Consider the following 16971-nt stretch of genomic DNA (forward strand, 5'->3'; position numbering starts at 1 on the left):
TGTCTAGTAAATATTGTCACAGGTCTTTTTATGCTGAACAAATTAAAAGTAATTAAATAGAAAAAAGGCCATACCTGGTGCTGATATCCTTCCATGAAGAGCAGTTTCATTGGGCAGGAGATCTTTTGAGTTGGAAATGAATGGCGATTGTCTAAATGTATCTTCAGAAAAGAACGGGCTGAGGGGGAAAGAGATTTTTTTTTAGTAAACAAAACACTGGCTAGCTAAAGAAGTAAGTGTGACAACTGATCCTAATACTTTTACAGCTCATGTTCAATTAAGTTTTTTTGGTGTATAAGGCTCCTACTGAAACAGATGCAGTATGTGATGCTCCATACAGCGGTCTTACTTCAGTGGCACCCCTACATCAAATTTCCTATCAAAGTGAAAACTCTCTCTCCAAAATGCTTTTAATGGCATCACTTCAGGATAATTTAGTGACAACCCAACATCAAGATATGTATCAGTAACTAAGAATTGATTTTTTTTTTAAATTTGTACTCTTCTATCCAATCTGAACTTTATTGTGGGAGGCAGGGAAGGAGTGGGATTATTTTGATTATATCTCTTAATGAGAGCATTTAACTATCTAATCAGTTAAGATAATTAGGAATGGAATTCTAAACAAGTCATGAAATACCCTGTGTGGTTCTCTTTTAACGTGGTATTCTGCAACTCAGCTGAAGTTTAGTTGGCTTTCCTTGTATCCTTCCCTATCCTGGACAGTTTTATCAAATAATCAAATGCAGAAGCAGGAAAAAATTGTTATAACTGACCAGAATGGTGCCTTCTCAAAGACCGCAGAATACAAACACTATTTTGAATTCACTTTCATCTGACTTTGAAAGTATACCTTCTTTATTCACCGTAACAGTTAATAAGAAGTTAGTTTTGATACTGATTGTCATATGTCATAGAGCAGTTTTGTTTCGCATGCAGCTAAAGACCTGAACAGAAACAAGACTTGCCTACAATACAAATACCAAGAGGTACACAAAATTTAAAATAGAAAAGAATAGTCTATTTGTTGGAAAGTCATTCTTTTTCCCTGGCATGTTAAATATGATTTAACCCAGAACAAAATGAAAATTACATTTAAACCTGATAGCTGCTAAATTGAGAATGTATAATAGATAGAGACAACTGTATTTTAAAAGGCATCAAGAGGCAGGATGGAGGAAGTGATTGTTTCCAGAATGGGATTAACCACATCTGCACTGTACTATCACAAGTAATTAGTAATTATGTACAGAACAAACCTGGCATACTTTTGCGGGGGAAGTTTGGGGATAGCTAAACATTTTCATTGAGTTGATCTGGCCAACTTAAAAAAAAAAAAATTAAATAGAAATTGTAAAGAAACACATTGCTTCCGTAAAGAACTAGGAACCTTTTCTGGCCATGGAACAAAGTATTGGGTTTTATGAAGTGTTACACTGTGAGGAGTCCAGAATCAGAGCATATGTGCCAGCAGCATGCCCAAGCAAGTTAATCCTGCTGGTCTGGATACAATAACTGTCAATCTGAAGACTGACACAGACACACATCTCCTGTCACAATCTTCTCCTGTAGAGAGAGGACAATGATTTCTACTGATGTGGTCTGAGTGAGAGGTTTGCATTCACAATGAAAGGTTATTTGCCATTGGGAAGCTCACTGATAATTACAGTTAAACTGATCTAGTAAACCTCTCTTTTCTTTTCCCCATTCACTCTCTTTACTTTCCTTATTGTACTACATGGACATTATCTAGACAGAAGTCAAAGAAATCTAGTACTCATAGCTGCCAAATTTTGTGCTGCTCCACATCACATTTAATCAGCTAATTTTTATATTTACTAAGGCTGTCAAAGTGATTTAAAAAATTAATTGCGCGATTAATCATGCTGTTAAACAATAACTAGAATACTATTTATATAAATGTTTTTGGATTTTTTCCACATTTTCAAATATATTTATTTCAACTACAACACAGAATACGAAGTGTACAGTGCTCACTTTATATTTATTTTTATTATAAATATTTGCACTGGAATGATAAAAAAATAGTATTTTTCAATTCACTTAATACAAGTACTGTACTGCACTCTCTTTATCATGAAAGTTGAACTTACAAATGTAGAATTATGTACAAAAAATAACTGTATTCAAATATAAAACAAACAAAGTAAAATTTAGAGCCCACAAGTCCACTCAGTCGTACTTCTTGTTCAGCCAATCGCTAAGATAAACAAAAAGAAAAGGAGTACTAGTGTCATCCGATGAAGTGAGCTGTAGCTCACGAAAGCTTATGCTCAAATAAATTGGTTAGTCTCTAAGGTGCCACTAGTACTCCTTTTCTTTTTGCGAATACAGACTAACAGGGCTGCTACTCTGAAACCTAAGATAAACAAGTTTCAGAGTAGCACCCATGTTAGTCTGTATTCGCAAAAAGAAAAGGAGTACTTGTGGCTCCGTGTATATAAATCTCCTCACTGTATTTTCCACTGAATGCATCCGATGAAGTGAGCTGTAGCTCACGAAAGCTTATGCTCATAGAAATTGGTTAATCTCTAAGGTGCCACAAGTACTCCTCTTCTTTTTAAGATAAACAAGTTTGTTTACATTAGCAGGAGATAATGCTGCCCACTTCTTGTTTACAGTGTCACCAGAAAGTGAGAACAGGCATTCTCATGGCACTCCCATAGACGGCGTTGCAAGATAGTTATGTGCCAGAAGCGCTAAAGAGACGTATGTCCCTTCATGCTTCAACCACCATTCCAGAGGACAAGCATCCATGCTGACGACGGGTTCTGCTTGATAACAATCCAAAGCAGTGCAGACCAACGCATGTTCACTTTCATCATCTGATTCAGATGCCACCAGCAGAAGGTTGATTTTCTTTTTTGGTGGTTCGGGTTCTGTAGTTTCCACACTGGAGTGTTGCTCTTTTAAGACTTCTAAAAGCATGCTCCACACCTCGTCCTTCTCAGATTTTGGAAGGCACGTCAGATTCTTAAATCTTGGGTCGAGTGCTGTAGCTATTTTTAGAACTCTCACATTGGAACCTTCTTTGTGTTTTGTCAAATCTGCAGTGAAAGTGTTCTTAAAATGAACAACATGTACTGGGTCATCATCCGAGACTGCTATAACATGAAATATATGGCAGAATGTGAGTAAAACCAGAGTAGGAGACATACAATTCCCCCTCAGGGAGTTCAGTCACAAATTTAATTAATGCGTTATTTTTTTAACAAGTGTCATCAGCATGGAAGCACGTCCTCTGGAATGGTGGCCAAAGCATGAAGGGGCATACGAATGTTTAGCAGAACTGGCATGTAAAATACCTTACAATGCCGGCTACAAAAGTGCCATGAGAACCATGTGTTCTCACTTTCAGGTGACATTGTAAATAAGAAGTGGGCAGCATTATCTCCCGTAAATGTAAACAAACTTGTTTATCTTAGCAATTGGCTGAACAAGATGTAGGACTGAGTGGACTTGTAGGCTCTAAAGTTTTACAGTAACACCTCACTTAACATCATCCCAATTAATGTTGTTTCGTTATGTTGCTGATCAATTAGGGAACATGCTTGTTTAAAGTTGTGCAATGCTCCCTTATAATGTTGTTTGGCAGCCGCCTACTTTGTCCACTGCTTCAGGAAGAGCAGCCCATTGCAGCTAGATGGTGGGGGCTTGGAACCAGGGTGGGCCGGCAGCCCCCCCATCAGCTCCCCGCTCCCCTAAGTTCCCTGTGCAGGAGCTGCCCAGCAGGCTATCAATTGCCAGGCAGTTCAGCTGTCCCTCCCCCACTGCCAAGTGCTGCTCCTGCCCTCTGCCTTGGAGCTGCAAGCAGGAGCCTCCTGCTTGCTGTGCAGAGAGGGTGTGGGAGAAGAGAGGTGCTAATGTCAGGGTGTCCCCCCCACTCCTGCCCCCCCTCCTGTACCCCATCTCCACAGAGCAGGGGGACACCCGACAGGGCTCAGGATGGAGGGAGCTTGCTGGCAGCAGCTGTTGTCTCACATAAGCAGGGGCACATATAGGAATCAAAGGGCTGTGAGCCTCAGATGCCCAGGATGAGCTATACTTTGTCCAGAGAAAGTAATCCACTGGTCGGTAAATGTTACAAGCACCTCTTTTGCCTTATCCACAAAGAATGAATCTGTTACAGCTTCCAACTATAAAGACTGGCTCTTTGTTTCAAGCTCTGGAGGCCACTGGTTCAATCTCCAATATGCTGCTCAAGATGGCAGCCATCATATGTGCTGGGGGTGGGGGTGCTAGGTAGATGGGTGGGTGCTGGAAGAAGCTAGGGTGTTTCGGATGGGTGGTGCAGGAGGCCATCTGCAGGTCTGAGGAGTAGCTAAGTGCTGGTGGGTGGGGTTTGCTTTGGCAGAGGTGGCAGTGGGGAGGTTGAGGTAAGGTGCCTGTAGATGTCTGTAAGAAACAGACGGAAACCGAGTGTGGGTCTCGGTGGTGACTGGATGGTGGGGGAAGCTGGCTGAGGACAGGTGGAAGTGTATGGGGATGCTGCTGGAAGGGAGTAGCCAGAGGCTGAGAGTGGATGAGTGAAGGGGAAGCGGAGTGGTTGTGTCTGGAGGATGATGGGAGGAAAGCTGGGGACGTTTGGAGTCTGTAATGGGCCCCCTCAACTTCTGTCTCTGCCACTGCCTCCTCTGCTTGCTCTTGCTGCTGCTGCCGTCACCATCTCCTCCTGGCTGCCCCTGCCCTGCTCAGATACAGCAAGGGGAGCAGCAAAGGAAGGCAGAGAAGCTGCCTGTTCAGTAGGCACTACAGCAGCCCCTAGTGAACAGCAGCAGCAATTACAGGGTACTCCTGCAGCCTAGCTAAATGCATGGTATGGGACAGGGCTGCCAAAGATGTTTCATGCAAGATGCATAACACTGGGCAGCCCTGAGTATTAATTATAAGCTCAGCTGATAAGAATCAGGAACGCTAGAACACTTTACGTGAGTCCTACTAGCCCTCGCTTGGTGGTGACCAAATGACATTTTAAAATTTTTATTATGTATATTACAGTAGTGCCTAAAAAGTGTTAGGTGTTTGTAATGGGGTTGGAACCCACCTCTCGCGAGTGCCCCCTTCTGGTTGGGCGTGTCTGCATTCTTTAGTTCTGGTGACGCCTTTCAGTGGTTCTCAGGCAGGTCTTCAGCGACTCAGCGCTCCGTCCGAGTCACTGTCTGCATGTTAACCAGCACAAACCCCTTCTGGTGTATACGGTCCACCGGGACCTGTCTCTCTCGCTAGCCCTCCCTGTGCTTTGGTCTTTAAGTAGTCCAGCCCTGGAATGCAGTTGTATCCCCAGGGCTTCCTCCTGGGAGACACTATCTTTCTGCTGCCCTTCCCAGGCTCAGTCCCTACTCAGTCCTAGCAACCAGCCAAGAGCTTCCTCAATGCTCCCGCGATCCCTGCTAGCAAACCATATGGGACCTTATTGCTCTTCCAAGCAGCCAGACCTGCAGTCCTTTCTTCTCCTGCTCCAAACAGCAAACTACAGCCAGTCCTCGACTTTACGATGTTAGAGTTACGACGAACGTCACTTACGATGTTTATAAACTGTCACTGTGTTGCAACTTTATGATGTTGATTTCGACATTATGACACTCAATCTGACATTGTTACTATGGAAAATTCGAGTTACGACGTTTTCAACTTAAGATGCGATATTCAGGAACCAACTGTGTCATAAGTCTGAGGACTGCCTGTGGGGCTCTGCAGCTCCTTTTATATGGCTCTCCTGGGCCCTGATTGGCTGCTTCACCTGCAGCCACTCTAGCCTGCTTGGAGGACCTCTCCACTGCTCCTTTCCTGGGATGGGTGTGGCAGAACCCTGAGGCCTCCGACAGGGTTAAATACAAATATTTGTGAGTTAATACACTCCGAGGCTGGCTGAAGAACAGTAAAAAGTTCCTGTCCATTAAACCCTACAAACTTATTTCCCATCTAATTGAGCACAGGTATGAGAACATTATGGATAATGGGTTCAAAGTAGATGTGAAAATTGCCAGAGGAGGGAAACTTTTTGAGGTGAGCAAATTCTCTTTAGGTACCTACACTTCACTGCATACCTTATGCAGTTTAGCTTCTAACATGAAGTTGGAATTTTCAGGCTCACAGAGCAAAGTACTCATTTGACATGCTGAGATCTCAGCTAGTCTTATCTTAAATATAAGGCATAATTAACATACAAAGTCCTGAAGTTAAGCTAGGTACCAGCTCCAAGAGAATAAAGTCATTATTAATTCAATGTGCCCTTTTGTTTACTCTCTTAAATGCATCCAAAGCGTTTAGAAAAAAGTGCTATTCATATAGCCCTTTGGCTATATATTGTACATAATGTATAATATTAATTCAAACTGAATGGCAGAGTTAGAAGAGGAGGTTTGGTAAATAAGTGCTTAGTGCAATACAGTTTTCAAAGAGATCTCCCAGCCTCCATTTAGTGAAGAGATTAGGAAGCTCCTTATATCAGAAACATAAGTCACCATTCCTCATTTAAACGTAAGCACCCCTTATGGGCTTGTTCTCATGCAACATACTGTACATCAGCCCTCTAAGAATATAGGCTGGTTGAATCATATGTTAGTTCTCTTAATTCTCTGCCAATTTTGCCCCATTTTCCTAACCCTGACAATTAGTCTACATCAAATATTTCACTAGTTTTTACCTCACACAATACCTGAAAGAAACTACGAGGGTCCATCTCAGTGGGACCAAATCACAAAACTGAACTGTTATTTGAGAAGTCTGAATTTGTCAGGAAAATGAATCACAAGACATGGACCAATACAAAAAAAATGTTAAAAACTGTACTGTCAGATAATTCCTTACTCACCAATTGTCCCTGATATTCTTTTAAGTTATAATTTACTGAAATAACATTTTGTTTTGCAGAAAAAAATAAACTAGGAAAATCAATTTCCAGTGGAACGTTTGCACATTTGGTCAGGGAAAGGAAGAATCATTACCACAGATAGCTCTGGTATAGTGCCAAGGTGCCATCTTGTCTTGTTTTATGGCCTCATAATATGCACTGATTTATAGGCCTAATTTTTTTAGTCATATATGTTACCCTGGACACAGAAAACTATCTTACATTTATAATATGATATTACAATTGTGAAATGGTGTCATTTTAAATTATGAACTGCAATGTAAAGCTAACCCATGCAATTTCTGCTGCAGCACTACATGGATGGAACTTACCTGGTTGTGGTTCTGATGGTGTTATCTTTAGTGTGATTGTGCTCTTTGCTCACCTTTTCTGCAGAAGAACAAAGATAATTTTAATTAGCATGAGAACCATTTTTTCAGATTTTTAATTATTTTATATCCTTGCTGCTTTATACTACAGTACAGGAAAACTTTTATCCAATAATTAGAATGAGCTAAGAACACTAGAATCATTTTTATTTTAAACTGTAACTATCACAATATTAGTCTTGCTGCACATTTTAGCATCACTATTCACAATTCTTGCATTCGTTCAGTTTATGGCAATGAAAACCTTTCTGTGTTCTCTGCTGCTTGTCCCCTCTGTGAGTGGGAATCTGTAAAGCAGTCAGAAGAACCTCTGATGCTGCAACCATCACGTGCTTATTCCAATAGATGTCGTGCACAGAAACCCTCCTTTACTTTATTTTCAGATCTGTATCTACCAGCTGTCAGGAATTATTTAATTAGCTTTCAAGACACAAGAGATGAACTCTGTTTTTTCCAAAACAGTTAAAATGTTATGAAACTGCTCTGACTGACAACACCCAAAACCGTATTCTAAATAGCTAAAGAATTCTTGGCCAATATTATGGGGAAGCTTTTGAATTTCTAATGTAAGGCATAGAAGAAAGTGTTTTTCATTTCTATTATTTTCTATACCATACTAGACTTAACTGTGTGTAAAATCAGAACAATGTTAGCTATCTTCTTTTGTTCTTTAAATTTCACTTCCAAAGAGCACACAGTGGTAGCTATGTCTACCGTCTTTACCTGACAGTTGGAAGAGCAGCTCTGAAGCCATCTTCACTGATATATCCTGGCTGAAGAGGTTTCTCTCCGGGAGCACTCGGCCCTCTGGTACCTTTTGTATGTGTTCAGTAATCTCTCTCCCTAATAAAGAGCTGTAACCAACAGTCTGGCTGGGTGAAATTGAGGGCTGGGACTGATGAATGTCAACTTCCATTGGTTCTTCTTTAATCTTTACCATCTGGGTTTCCTTGTAACTTTCCGCTGCAAATATGTGTTAAAATAAACAAAACAACAAACAAAATTGTTTAATTCAATTAAAAATTTTCAAAGCAAGTAAGGAGGAATAACAAATGCTAGTTTTACATATTACTAGGATATCAGCATAAACAGGACTGAAAGCAAGTAGCTGAGTATAGTGGTACTGGTCTGATTTAGATCTCTGGAGGGGAGAGCAGGAATCACTATCCGCCACACCCACTTTGATTGAATTGGCCTCGTTAGCACTACAGAAGTAAATTTTCCCTCTGTTGATATTCACCTCCCTCTTGTCAACTGTTGGGAACGGGTTATATCCACCCTAATTGAATTGGCCTCGTTAGCACTGACCCCTCACTTGGTAAAGCAACTCCCATCTTTTCATGTGCTGTATATTATACCTTCTTAATGTATTTTCCACTCCAGGCATCTGATGAAGTGGGTTATATCCCACGAAAGCTTATGCCAAATAAATTTGTTAGTCTCTAAGGTGCCACAAGGACTCCTCGTTGTTTTTACTGATACAGACTAACACGGCTACCCCTCTTAAACCTATCCGAATTATATTCATCAGACTATTTTTCTAAACAGAAATGGGAAGATTGCCCAAAAACGTATTTTTGTTTTTAAAAAAAACTATAGTTATTTAATTTACTGGCTGTGGGCACTGTTTAATCAGTCATATTCTAATTGGCCAAGGTTTTTGTTTTTTTTAAATGATGTCACTGATGGACACCAGTTCCCAAAGGTGCATAGCTGAAACCTCATCACACACACAAAGTTATCCTATGCACATGTTAAGAGCAAATATATTAGGAGGAACATTTTTATGCCTCCTCTCTTTCTTAAAACCCATTTTCGATAACAGGCATAGGAATTTTCTCTTAAAACACTACAAACCCATAGTACCCTTCCTGTCCAACTCTCCAAATCCAATTTTCCCCTCTTCTGTCTTCTTCCCCAGCCCTAAAACTTGGTCTTTTAAATTAAGAAAATGAGGTGATAATCTAAAAACCAACTCTCAGTTCAGTTTTCTACGGTGTAGGTACACTTAGATTATTCATGTGTATTCATGAGTGCTGTGATGCAGGTGCAGGGTGAAGTGACCTTATCCCCTTGAAATATTGGCTCCCTTCCACTTCAAAAGAACCTCAAAGGCTGCACTTCAAGGCAGCTCGATCATGGCACACCAAAATACCTATAAAGCAGGTGGGCTGCTCTGAAGTGTAATCCTGAACTGAGAGTTGGTTCCAGACTCCCACTTAAGTTTTTTCAGTTATAAACAAAGTTTAAAGGAGAGTGGAAGGCCCTAGGGGTTGTTTGGTTTTGAAACACCTTTTCGTTTCCTCATTATAAATTATAGTATTAATTTTTAAAACATCAAAATCAGAACAAAACAACATTTCAATTGAATGGCTGAATGATTTGACTGACCAGATACATTTTCTCCCCACAAAAAATTTCATTTTGCAGGAAATTTCAAAATTTTGGAATTTCCAGTGGGATGGAAATTTCCAGTTTTGAACAGCTCTACTCCAGAGCTTTGGCTTCCCTACCAATAAGGTTCTTTTTGACTGAAGCATAGCATAAAGAATTTGAAGAGGTCTGGGCCATGCTGGTGAGAAGGCCAAAAATTGCTCTTCTCATTGACTTACAGCATCCACCAAATCCTATCTAAAGGAACTGTTCTGATTTGTAAGCCAACCAATAAGAATGTTTTTTCTCCACCAACCTGACGGCTGCCCTCCTACTTTGCTCAGAAAACTGAAAATCCATGATAGCCTCTCATTTGCAGGAAGCACGTTCACCATTCTTCTTCTCAGAATTAAGTTCATTCTCAATAACGAGAGGTACTATAATCTTTTTTAAAAAATCTGTGCCTCAAATCTGACTCTTGCTAGAGTCAGCAGCAAATGTAATGGCCCATTTCTGACAGAAATAGAAGCAGTCAACGGCTTTCTCAAAGGTGGTAATCAACCACCAGGAAGCATGAAATACTGTGATCTAGCTTCCAAAAATCCATGGTCGATGCCATCGTCATCAACTACCATCTGCTCTCAACCCTGTTTTTCCTGGGAAAGAGATAGTGAACTAGCTCTAGCAACATCTGACCCCTTCCAACCTGGCTTCAGGCTAAGTTACAACTGGCAAAGCACTGGTAACACGGATGGACAACTTTACAGAACTGAATAGAAGCAAAACAACAATGCTGATACTCTGATGTGAGTTGCTTTTGACACAATCCACCACGAGGTGCTGCTTCACCTATATGTCCTGGCATGAGCAGATTTAAATTGTGCTTAACTAACTGTGCTCTTTCCTTTCCTTAAGATCACCTACAGTGATGATAGGCAGCTGTTACTCGATCCTGAGACCTCTGATACATGGAGTTTCACAAGCCTTAATTCTGTCACTCTTCTTGTTTAGTATTAGAGGACATCATGAGATAAATATTAGCTATGATGACAGCAATAGATTTGATAATGCGTCTGTCTACCTATTTAGATATTTATATAGTCCTCATCACCATGGTATCCAAGCAACTCACAATCATTAACAGATTTTTATCTTCACAATACCCTGGTGCAGCAGGGAAGTATTATTTCCATTTTACAGATGTGGAACTGAGGCACAGGGTACATATGTGAATTGTCCAAGTTCACACAGGAAGTCTGTGGCTGAGCCAAGGACTGCATCCTGGTCTCAAGTGCCCTATCTACTAGACCAGTCTTCCTACATAAATGCAGCTCTGCAGCTCTCTTACATAGCACAAAGTGGCCCAGATATTTTAGCATATGTAGGAAGGTAGAGCCTGGATAAAGAACAGCTGGCTCAAATTGACCCCTGAACAAATAGAAGTAATACAAATTAGAAGAGAGAAACTCTTTGAGGAACTAGTAAATTCCACTTTCTTACCATCTGCAGTCTGGTAGCTAACATTTTGTAACATTTAGTCATGGTAGATTCATGACTAACACTGGACATCCAAACAGCAGCAGTAACCAAAAATGCTGCCTTCCTTCTCTGGCTAGCATGAAGACTTTGTCCATTCCTTTCAGATGAGGAAATCTGTCACAGCAATCCATGCATTTGTCAGCTCCAGTCTAGAGTACTGTAACTCCCTATGTGGCTCTAGGCAAACATTCAGTCTGCACTGGCTCTTGTTCACGTCCAGATTCACTTCATAGTCTGATGCTGATCTATAAAACCCTTAATGGGACAGGGCCACACTATCTCAGTTATTACACTGCATTCCAAAACTGGCCAAGGCAGCTATAATTGTCCAGCCCATAGTACTGGCAGAGTCCTGGTCTTCCTCCATCAGCATTCCAGCCTTTCAAAGATTCATAGAGTTTAAGGCAAAAAGGGACCATCAGCTCATCTAATCTGATTTTTTGTGTATTGCAGGCCATTACATTTCACCCAGTTAGGGATAACTTGTAATCTCCTCAAAGAATAAAATCACGTTTATTTGATGTGACCTATTTTCCATAAAACCATGTTGCCTAGCATCAATTATATTACTATGACTTAATTCTTTATCAATTGAACCCATTATCAGCTTTTCCATTAAAATTTGCCAGTGACTGAGATCACACTAAACCAGTCTATAGTTACTGAGATCATCCCACTTGCTCTTTTTGAATACTGGAAAAACATTAGCTCTCTTCCAGTCTTCTAAAATTTCCGCAGAATACCAATACTTGATAAGAATTAACAGCAACAGCCCAGCAATCTCCTCAGCCAACTCTTTAGGACTCCTGAGTGCAAGTTATATGGGCCTGCTGATTCAAAACGTTTACCCCTAGTATATTTGTTTAACATCCTCCTTAGTTACTAATGGACTGAAAAGTACTTCATCTTCCTCATGTGATAGGGGTACATCAAACTGCTTCTTTCTGAATACAAAACAGAAATATTTATTGAACACTTCCCGCCTCTTCTGCATCATCAACAATTTTATCATCTTCACCTAGTAATGAGCCTACATCATTGCTAGGATTTCTTTTGCCCCTAATGTACTTAACCTCCTTCTTATAGTCCTTACTTCTGCCAGCTATGGATTTTTCCCTGTCATTAGCTCCCCTTATCAATTTTCCTCATCATGAATTCTAATTTATGCTATTTCCTATTTGTTTCCTCCGTTTCCCATTTGTTAAAATAAATATTTCTAATTGTTGGTTTCACTTTGCCACTGACCAGGATAGGCTTTTAGCCAAATTTGTCCTCTCCTCTTTCTTGATTGTGGAATCATGACTTTTTGATCTAATAAACTCTTCTTACGGAACTTCCAATTTTTGTCCACGTTTTCCTGTCTCAATTTTACCTCCCAATCAATTTAATTCATAATTTTCCTCAGTCTTTCCTCATTGTCTGACTTCATCAGAGCACCATGGAGAGCTGTGTGCTTAGTGTAGTACTAATGGGCACTTGTGGGTCAGAATATTAATTGGTGTAGACGGTAGGAGATCATAGCTGCAGTATCTGACCACTAATCTGTTACTGGGGGAGGAGGAGGATACAGCCTACTAGTGAGGTTTGGAAGGGTAGGCAGTTCCTCTTTGCCAATCTTTTCTTTGAAGTGTAAGGATATTAGGGATGTTTTTAAAAATCAAAACCACCACCCTATAGCTGTTTCAACTTCAGTTCACCAACAAAAGTTCACTGGTTCAACTAACTTCACTTGGTAGTTACTCTGATTCTGCCTTCTCTGTTTCCCCCTGTGCCAATTAAGGATGTGTTTACTTAGCACCTTCCGTGATTTCCATTTTTCTCTAATCTTGGCCATCAAATCTTCAAGCTCTGCCATGCATTTTGTCCTGAGCTGCTAAATATTTACAGAATATTGTAAGGTAGTATAACATGGTTCAGCCATTCACAATGTCATGCGACCCCAATATAGTCCTAGTGTTTTTATATGGCTTTAGTACAAATATTAAGTTTTCATACAGGAAACCTTTTCATGCAAGATCAAGTTGACTTATTGACTGACTCATTTGTATTTCCCTAGATTGTGGACCTGGAAGGAGAGATTGTTTTGGTTGCTTTTGTTGTTAAATGGAGAAAAGAGGCTTTATTATTTGCAGCACTAATAGAAATGAAGCTAGCAGTTAACAGCTACATGGGAATGTTCCAAGAATGATTTACATGAAGTGTTTTCTATCCTATGACAACCTTTGTGCATTTTTTTGAAAAAAGGCCAAACTGATAAAAAATCTCCACCATTCACGATCTACCTGATTTATTTCAGACTTAAGAACATTTTATATTGGGTTCTCAATGGAAAAGCAAGGTAGAAATATTATAATTCAATACTATTTTTTGCTCTATCAAGCATATTTCTTCTTTCCCTAAAGCTTCTCTCACCCTCTTATAATAAGCCATAGAAAATTGTATCAATGGTGAAGGATAAAAAATAAAATATAGTGCACTGAAAGTGAGCTTGGAAGGTCTACATCAGTTATTATTATTAATCAAAATTTCAGGTAACTTGGCAAACAAATATGTTCCTCAGATGTGTGACATCCAGAGTTCTGGGACCAGCCTCCACATTTAGGTGAAGAGATATGGGTTAACCTTTGCTGCTCCGCCTCTCTTTCAAAATATTCGATTTCTGTTTCCATTCCATAGAGTTTAATCCCCTGTCCTGCTTACTCTTTTGATTGAGAGACACTGACATAAGCCAGGCAGAGGCAAGAATGGAATAATACAAGTGCTTCCTTTCTCTCATGATCAGGGAACACTTCCACAGCTCAAGCTAACTTTACACATTTGAGATATTTCTCTCTTCCTTCCCTATCTTATTCTAGGCCCCCATTCCATCCTGTCAGAAAAAAAATAAACATAAGTCATGCCTTAGCCTCTTTCCTAACAGTAAAGCAAAGAAAAAGTGATACATAGCTAGACTGTAATTTTATCACAAGACCTGAGTAAGGGGAAGCACATAGTCATGTTGTCCAAGCAGATGACTGGGGACCATGTTGTGACTCAGTGTCACAACATGGTCTCTGGTTCATTCTTGCCCTGGGGTTAGGTGGTGAAGCAACATGAATCAGTCCAACTCCTGGCACAGATTACTACTACTTCTGCACCTGTTTAGCTATGCTGGCCCACATGGTGGGAGAGGAAATGATGTCAAGTCTCTGCTCACTCCCTACCCACTTGCACAGGTGGGAGAATAGTACCGCATGAAAGTGGTTTTCCCCTTCATGCAAGGGAGTAAAAGGCTCCTTGCACTCCTGCATAGGTTTACACATGGTCAGAACTGGGCCCAGTGTTATTAGGAATGAGGTTAGCACATTGAAAAGACTAAGGTTGAATATGTAACACAACAACTACTTTGATTTTTCTTTTCTTTTGCATTACACCTGGGTAGCTGGGCAGGGTTAAATTATCGTCACGGTTTATGCACTATTCAAATAAACTTTGATGGCCAAATTAACTTGTAGCATGACAGAGCTGTTATACTGGTCTGCAAAATATAGTAGGGTGACCAGAGGGCAAGTGTGAAAAATCGGGATGGGGTGGGGGGGTAATAGGTGCCCATATAAGAAAAAGACCCAAAAATCAGGACTGTCCCTATAAAATCAGGACATCTGATCACCCTAAAATATAGTCTGTTGTTCACTTAAAAATACACTGGATGAAGCACCATAAAAATACAGCAGAGAACAATTGTGGATGGACTAGTCAGACTTTTTGTACTGGCGACCCCTTTCACTCAGCAAGCCTCTGAGTGCAACCCTGTCTCCTTATAAATTAAAAACAGGGGGAAAGAGGGTAATTTTAATTTAATTTAACTGGGGCTGTCAGCTCCATGCATGGCAGAGCTGACAGCTGGAGCCCCACCAGGTATGGGGCTGACAACTTGCAACTCCCAGGCAATAACCTCGAGACCCCATCAGGAGTCGCAATCCCGCAGTTTGAGAACTGCTGGACTAGATGATCTAATATTGAATCTATTTCCCCATGTTAAGTATCCTCACACCTTCTTGTCAACTGTCTACATGGGCCATCTTGATTATCAGTACAAAAGTTTTTTTCTCCTGTTGATAATAGCTCATCTTAATTAATTAGCCTCTTACAGTTTGTATGGCAACTTCCACCTTCTCTGTATGTGTGTGTGTGTGTGTGTGTATACATATCTTCTTACTATATGTTCCATTCTATGCATCCGATGAAATGGGCTGTAGCCCACAAAAGCTTATGCTCTAATAAATTCGTTAGTATTTAAGGTGCCACAAGTACTCCTGTTCTTTTTGCGGATATGGACAGACACAGCTGCTACTCTGAAACCTGTAATTTTGGACTGATTTTCTGTTGCTAATTTACATGATGCCCAACTAGTTTAACAAAATAAGGGAAACTTATTGCATCTATAAAAGCACTAACATCAAACCACCAAGAGTTGTTACTTTACACATCAGTAAGCCTTTCAATCAGGTGACCCATAAAACCCTCAGGTACAGCTATTCATATCAAGAGACACTATTTTCCAAATCAGTCATAAAAACAGAGTACTGCATATGGTTTATTTTGGTCTGAAGTGCATTCATCAGAGGTTACAGCCTCTTTTGTGTTCATGAACACAAGGAATTGTAAAGTAGTAACATCCCAAAAGACCAAACCAAACCATAAGGGAGATCCTAACAGTCTAATTGTAGCACAGTGCACTGCCATGGTGAAAATACACAGATCGGCATTCAGCTCCAGAGATTTCTCCCAATCCCCCAGGCAGCAGGGCCTGAGAGTTGTGCAGAAATCCACTCTAAAGTAACACCCTCTGCTCTGTTTAGAACCAGTATTGACTAACTTCAGAAAGACCATGTCCAAATTTCTTCCATCAAAAGGTTGGGCTGCCAGTATGAGCCATTAAGGTAGAAATAAAGCGGAAAAGCGGAAGACAAGTAAAAATGATCACATAAGATTTTATTCCAATAACATAAGCCTCTACTGTGAGTTCATTGCTTCCATAGTATCTTAAAATAGAAATGGAGCTAACTCATAAGCTGTCAGCTCATACAAAGTGTAAAAATGTTAAATTACGGAGATTAAACTACCTCCATGCAAAATAAAGTTAGTATCAATATACCAATAAACTTATTTTGTATAGCATCTTTCATTTGATGATCACTAACCATTTTACACATGGTGGGGAAAATGATGCCCAGCAATGGCTATTTCTTTTGGTTTATACTTTATAAAAATAAATGTTATTTACATAGAGAGGGTTTGAGTCTCATCATTCAATTTTACACCAGCGTAACTCTGTTGACTCAGTTGGCAGTTACTTACGGAGATTGGTGCAAATTCAGAATCAAGCCTATATAGTAGAGCCGTCAATTAATTGCAGTTAACTCAAGTGATTAGCTCCAAAAAATTAATCATGATTAAAAAAATTAATCGCGATTAATTGCCATTTTAATCGCACTGTTAAACAATAAAATACCAGTTTAAATGTATTAAATATTTTGGGATGTTTTTCTACATTTTCAAACATATTGATTTCAATTACAACACAGAATACAAAGTGTACAGTGCTCACTTTGTATTATTATTTTTTATTACAAATATTTGCACTGTAAAATGATAAAAAGAAATAGTATTTTTCAGTTCATCTCATATTATACCGTAATGCAATCTCTTTATCGTGAAAGTACAACTTACAAAGGTAGATTTTGTTTCGTAACTGCACTCAAAACCAAAACAATGTAAAACTTTAGAGCCTACAAGTCCACCCAATCATACTTC

At 39.9% G+C, this 16971-nt stretch overlaps 1 protein-coding gene across 2 annotated transcripts in view; it reads right to left on the bottom strand.

Annotated features, from left to right (window-relative positions):
* ZNF827 (zinc finger protein 827) overlaps positions 1–16971 on the bottom strand; it is a 135568-nt gene that overhangs the window by 45419 nt on the left and 73178 nt on the right. For both annotated transcript variants that reach the window (XR_014711244.1, XM_084625673.1), the window contains exons 6-8: positions 7987–8226; positions 7207–7264; positions 75–178 (exon numbers count right to left, since the gene is read on the bottom strand). Coding sequence is in view for 1 of the 2 variants with exons in the window: in XM_084625673.1 (XP_084481799.1) it covers positions 75–178; positions 7207–7264; positions 7987–8226 (402 nt within the window). In the remaining variant the exon portion in view is untranslated. The remainder of the gene's footprint in view (positions 1–74; positions 179–7206; positions 7265–7986; positions 8227–16971) is intronic.

This window comes from Lepidochelys olivacea (genome assembly GCF_965140295.1).
Source record: "Lepidochelys olivacea isolate rLepOli2 genome assembly, chromosome: 4".
Lineage (NCBI taxonomy): Eukaryota > Metazoa > Chordata > Testudines > Cheloniidae > Lepidochelys > Lepidochelys olivacea.